At 43.5% G+C, this 6620-nt stretch overlaps 1 protein-coding gene across 3 annotated transcripts in view; it reads right to left on the bottom strand.

Annotated features, from left to right (window-relative positions):
• Nucleotides 1-2491: 2491 nt before the first annotated feature.
• HSF2 (heat shock transcription factor 2) overlaps nucleotides 2492-6620 on the bottom strand; it is a 65294-nt gene continuing 61165 nt past the window's right edge. For 2 of the 3 annotated variants that reach the window (XM_030198565.1, XM_030198567.1), the window contains exons 11-12: nucleotides 5883-5967; nucleotides 2492-3496 (exon numbers count right to left, since the gene is read on the bottom strand). In XM_030198565.1, the coding sequence (XP_030054425.1) occupies nucleotides 3192-3496; nucleotides 5883-5967 (390 nt within the window). In that variant the 3' untranslated portion in view covers nucleotides 2492-3191. The remainder of the gene's footprint in view (nucleotides 3497-5882; nucleotides 5968-6620) is intronic. The other variant, XR_003941625.1, reaches the window with a different exon arrangement.

Below are 6620 nucleotides of genomic sequence, written 5' to 3'. Positions count from 1 at the left end.
ATCCTGGAGAAAGGCCTCGGTACTGTTGCGAGGATGAAGGATATGGCCTAGAACTGAAAGTGCTGACCCAACACCACAAAGCGAAAGAAAGGCTGATGTGGAGGTCAAATGGGAATGTGTATATAGGCCTCAAGATCCAAGGAGGTCAGGAACTCTCCCGGATGGACCGCCACAATACCCTGCACGGGCTCCAGACAAATATGGCACACCTGAAGCACCCTATTCACGTACTTGAGGGCAAGTACAGGTCAAAAAAACCCTGTATCTTAGGCAAATCAGACTCGAAAGGGAGCGCTGGCACCTCAGCCACATGGCGCAGTGGGAAAAAATGGCGCCAGCAGGCGAAGATGCTGAGGAAAACCCCACTGCACCACAAAAATGGACTGTGAAGAATCACTATGCTCCCCAGTGTCAGGCTGCACAGCAGTGCAGCATGGTAACAGGAGCAACAGATGCCCAATGCTGCTCTACAGTTCCCACACCGGGAGGAGCATTTAATAGAGTCCACCAGTGCTGCCATTAACTACTCACCACTCTCAGGAGTCTGCTACTGCAGGCGATGCTGGTCTCGTGCCACAGCCAGCACTGCAAACCGGCATGAGCTTGCCACGTTAGTCTGACCCAGCTTTGGAGGTGCTCAAACGGCAGGGGTATTTTTCTTTAACAGGCAGGAGAGGAAACCGGAGCAGTAGAACATCTCAGCCCCACAGGTAAGGCAACTTAGGGCAGCTTAGGAGGAGACTGATGGGGGAAGAAGGGAAGGACCTGGCACCACCAAGACCCTAAGCCTGTGTTGCCTCAATCCCAAAAGCTCTACCAGACCTGGGAGACCAGGCCAGGAACTAATCAATCCAGAGCTACATGGTTATAACCATCCACCTGCTAGATAGAGAGACTAGGTTAAAGTGGCTACACATGGCAACATATAGCAAACTCCAGAAGTTCTCTCTATTTCCACCTGCTCGTAGAGGGACATAACCCACAAGTCTCTATGTTGATCTGTGGGACACTATAGAATTGGGTTTCTGCCAGGTACTAAATGGACCATTGGTCTGACACAGTCTGGCTGTTCAAATGACTGGTAGTAGCAGCTGCTGGATAGAGAAATACTGAACAGCTGAAGACTTATACAAGAATAGTAGAATATATACCAGGCTCTCCAAAGAGAGTGGCAAGGCCTAGTGGTTAGAGCACTAGTCTTGACATCTAGAGGTGCCCGGTTCAAATCCCACTGCTGTTCCTTGTGATCTTGGGGCAAGTCACTTAACCCTCCCCTCCATTGTGAGCCCTCCTGAAAAGGTGTGAGCAAAATCCAAATAAATATATAAATAAAGCAGAGACCTCAAATTCTTAACACCACCACAAATTTTACTGAAGACTTGACACAAACTTGTGTATCAGACTAAGTCCTGCTTCAGGAGGTCTTTTTATGCAATTTGTAGAATCAAAACATACACAATGCAATAATGTGGTCTTAAGACCTTTAGTAAATGCAAGCAGAAATAATCATGCTCTCAAAGTAAAAGGCACCTTTCCCTAGAACAATTAATTCTGCTTACGTTTTTACTGAAGGTCTTTGTGAAGACCGCTTGATTGCATTGCCAACTGGCATATTCACTACCAGATGGTTTGATTCCACAAACTACACAAAAACACCTGAGGCAGGGCTTAGGCTGAGACATAGTATTATGTTGAGCCTTCACTAAAATGTTTTATTCAGAATTTGACATCACCATTTGTCTTTGGAGATCCTGTTCCACTTGCCACTGTTGTTGTATCATTGTGTTTGTCATGGGATTCCTGTGTTCCTCCATCACAGTAGACCTTTTTCATTTCCAGCTGAAGACTATACCAGACCCCAAAGAGGAATGAAGTCAGCTTTCAGCTATCTTCCTCAGACTAGCTGCTGGCAGGGATACAACACAATTACCAGGACTGGTTTGGCACCAACAATGAGGAATCTTTTCGCAAGAGGACTATAGATGTGGCATAGCACAGAAATAACAGTAAACTTTTTTTTTTTTTTAAACCTCACAAGCAGATTTGCCATTCCTCACCCAGAAGTGCATTACTACAGTAGGCAGCTCTTAACCTTTTCAATTATGGTAGATTTCACTGAAAAGATAGCTCACACCAATTAGAAGACAGTCATACCTTTTACCAACATCAAGTTGGCAGTCTTTTCTCCCTCTTTATTCTCCTCCCCCACCCCCCTCCATCTCTGACTTTAGATTCATTTGCTCCTGTCAGGATGTTTTCCACTATAACTTCAAAAACCCTGCAGAAAAAAAGTTACTAAGACTGATGAGTAGACAGACCCCAATAGCAGTAGTGGGCAAAATTACTGCAAGGTCATCTGGGTAAAGGGTAGCTCTGACTTGCTAATGAACAGAGTCATAGAAATGTTATGTATCATGTTTGCACTTTGTACAAGAAAGTTTAACAACCTCTTTTCACAAACTACTCTTTGGAGCACCGAAAAACAAAAACAAACAAAAAAAAAACTCCATTTTATTATGGCTATGGAGCAACAGTCAACAAGAAAGTGCGACTCTTAGCCCATTGTTTTTCTTCAGCAGAAGAGTGCAAGGAGTCCAAGTATGTCATTCCACACATACACAGAGAAAACCCTGTCTCTTCTCTAACAGGAGAGGAAGATCAAAAACAGAACAGCTTAAACAATTACAGGCACTTTGTTCCCAGCTTCAAAATGTCATGTTCTTTTCAGCTTCATTTTGGTATCTACCCCACTAAACCATACATTTTAATCAAATACAAATATGCTCAAGAACAGGAACAGAAACCAAAGAAAGTCACTGTCCTAAGTATTTATAGCTACAGTACTTGAGTGCTCAACACAGCCAACTATAGTATGACAGTGTTAATTGTTGCCCATTAATGCTGAACAACCACTTTGAAGCACCTGGGATGATAGCTACAATTATTTATTTCAAGCAATCCATCATTACAAAAGACAAGAGTAGTTGGTGTAACTGGAACTGCTAAACATGGTGCTTTGTAAGTCTATTCCATCTAGTAGCAACATCTTTGGGGAGGGCATTTAGTAAAGGTGCTTTGAATTCCATAGTATCTGTACAAAAGGCAAAAATAATATAAAGACTTCAAAATAAAAGTTCATCATTTTGATGAAGAGTATACTCAGATGTATGCCACCTTTCTCATTCACCATTTTAGTTCTCCAAGAGCGGTGTGTCACCATCTAGTGTGGCCGGAGCCAGCTCACACAAGTAAAACAGTGTGGCTTCACTGGCCTCAGCTTCAGTCAGTGGCTCAAGGCGCACCAGTTTGCTTTGTGTGGGTTCAGTGTCCAGGCTGGATTCCAGAAATTCATCTAACTGAGGCTTATCCAAGGTAGATGTGGTCTCAGACGAGGAGGAGGAAGCAGCAGCAGAAGCATTTCCTCCCACCTCAACAGTGGAGCTCCCATCAAGGAAGGCCAATAGTGGGAAGGTTGTGTACTGAATGAGCTGTTTATCTATGGAGGCAAACATAAAAGGAAAAGATAGGCAGAAAAAGATATTAAAGTGGAAATTTAGAAACAGAAGTCTATATAGAGTCACTGCTGGCACTTTTACATACCCCTGCCTCTGTTTATCTAGCTACTTTAAGATCAAAAACCTTTCTGGAAGGGCCAAACCTGGAACAAGGGAGATGGAAGTTGAGATTCTCTGTCTACTGTGTCTGGAACTGTTTTAGAGATACTGCATTCACGGCTACAGCACAGACAAAATAGCTGCCATTCTGGTGGTTGCTCCTTTAAGCAGAGGATGTACCTCAGCAATAGTTCTCCCATAACTGCTAGGGTGGTGGTTGAAATTTATCTTCTAGAATATCCAGGTAAAATGTCTTTCACCATGTGTTATCCCTTAACAGTTTGAGTCTCATTAACCCAACTTACTCATGATCGTGGTGCCATTTTTCGACGGGTAGACTAAGGAAACTCCTTCCTCCCCCACTGTGTTCAAGAACCACCTCAATGAATATTTTCACCAAGAGAGGCTACACTGCTGTGAGTCACCAAGGGAGGGAGGGAGGCCTGATTGGCTGAGGCGACGGCGCACGTGCCCTCTCTGGCATGCATGCCATAGGTTCGCCATCACTGCTCTATAACATCAGCAAAATCCGTCCCTTCCTCTCTGAGTACTCTACCAGAACCCTTATCCACACTCATCACCTCTCGCCTTACCCCTTAGTTCTGTCTGTCTGTCCTATTTAGATTGTGAGCTCTTTGAGCAGGGACTGTCTTTTCATGTATGGTGTACAGTGCTGCATATGCCTTGTAGCGCTATAGAAGTGGTAAGTAGTAATAGTAGTAGTAGATTACCTGCTAATGTTTAATGATGCCTGCTGGTAACCGTGGGAGCAAGCAGTACCTAAGTTTAATAAATGGAAAAAAAAATGCTGACGAACCCCCCGCCCCGCCCCAATTCAAATACAAACTGGCCTTAGGGAAACTTGTAAATCTCAGAAATAGATTCTCCAAAACAGAACATTCCATAAAAACCTTATAGTACATGATTTTTATCTACTCATACAAAATCTGTGGTTAAGGCTCTAAGCATACCTGACCCAATCAAGCTAGATTGAAACAAAAAACAGGGAAAGCATGCAGAGGCATAGCTTCAAAAATGCTTTCCAACAGACTTGAAGATGTGTATGTAGGTGTGTGTGTGTTTTGGTTGGGGGAAATGGGGAGGTCATGGATATTTGTAGTGGGGAGTGAGTACTAGAGAGCTGAATGGGGATGAGGATTGTGAGAATCCCACAGAACTGGTTTATGGAAGAAGTTGCCATGGGATTCCCGTGACAGTGTAGTCAAAATCTTTGGTGACTGCAGACTGAAGCTTGGAAAGCCCAGCGAGACAGCTGGAGCACCAGACTGAGGCTTGGAATGCCCAGCGAGACAGCTGGAGCACCAGACTGAGGCTTGGAATGCCCAGCGAGACAGCTGGAGCACCAGACTGAGGCTTGGAATGCCCAGCGAGACAGCTGGAGCACCAGACTGAGGCTTGGAATGCCCAGCGAGACAGCTGGAGCACCAGACTGAGGCTTGGAATGCCCAGCGAGACAGCTGGAGCACCAGACTGAGGCTTGGAATGCCCAGCGAGACAGCTGGAGCACCAGACTGAGGCTTGGAATGCCCAGCGAGACAGCTGGAGCACCAGACTAAGGCTTGGAACACTCATTGGTTGAAAAGTGAATACCATTTAAAAAAAACACAGGAAGCTGTTGAGGCTGGGAGGAAACAGAGGGCTGTGAGCAAGTAAATAACAGCATCAAATCTTGTGGGTACAGGTTAGATTCCATCAGGGATGGGTGAAATTTCTGTCCTCTTGCAATTCTAGCGAGTACATCTGCGTGTGCACACACACACACACACACACACACACACACACACACACGCAGCAGTATGGGTAGTAGGAAAGACAGGCAGTTATATGTATGCATGTGTATAGGTGTATGAAGTTAGGCTGTGTATGGTCTATAGGAATGTGTGACTTTGGAAATGTTAAGTCTGAACAACTAGTGCTATTTTTCCATGATTGAGTGTTGCTGAATCAAACTGCTTGGAAAACAAAGATCACAATTCTACAGATCTAAAAGTTCCCCCAGGGAAAACGGGATTCTTACAGTAAGTCAGTTCTCTGAAAAGGCAACCCAATGTTTATGGCTTTCAAACTCATTCCTGATAGTCACTTTTACTTCTCACAAGCCAAATATGAATTTCTATCCATTTCATAGATTGTTACTGTGCCTACATATGGACAACAATCCCTTTTAATACTCTGTTGAAAAGTAAACACAAAGCACAGAATTTTTTTTTTGAGGGGGGGAGGCAGTGGGGAGACACATATACCTACCAGACTTATGGCTGGCACTCTTGATCTCTTCTGGCCCAGTATGAATTCTGCCATTCTTCATGGGATCTACCCCTCTGGCATCTTGCTGGAAAAGAAACACAAATTTCAAGGGATGCTAAATTTTTAAACTATTATTAATTGTATAGTACCCTTGCCCTCTACTCAGCTTTTTGTGCCAGAAATGGGTCTTCACTTCTGGCTTTCAATAAACTTACTACAGAAGGCAATTTCTAGGATAACTGACAATTCAAAATATTAAAAAAAAAATTGCTATTATCAAACAAAACATTTCCCATTTGCTTTTGAAAACTATGCTCATCAGATAGTGCAAAAGGGAACTTAGCTCTGAAACTAGTCCAAAATGTACTGCCACACCAATTATCAACTGCTAAATATTTGACAATTTTGGTTATCTATATTCACAATAGGACCAACAGGGGCATCTTCAATAATGCAGTACTCAAACTAAAAACCTTCCAAAATGTATTTCTTAGCACAGGAGCAGAACCACAGCAAACCTCCCTGCACTCAGTGTTCAACTATATATCCCTGGGGCCCCAAACCTCAACCAGCATTTATGTCTAAACAATTTTATTGAGAAACAAAACATATCAATATGGTAATCATCATTTTTGTGTTAACTGTACAATCCTTAACGCCATCCCAATACAAAAATACAACTCCACCCTCCCATGATCCCCCCCACTCATTTACCCCACTTTACTCCATTCCAGTTAG

This window comes from Microcaecilia unicolor, chromosome 3, assembly GCF_901765095.1.
Source record: "Microcaecilia unicolor chromosome 3, aMicUni1.1, whole genome shotgun sequence".
In the NCBI taxonomy this organism is placed as follows: Eukaryota; Metazoa; Chordata; class Amphibia; order Gymnophiona; family Siphonopidae; genus Microcaecilia; species Microcaecilia unicolor.
Note: the sequence above shows the minus strand (reverse complement) of the source record. Positions and strands in the feature narration are given on the sequence as shown.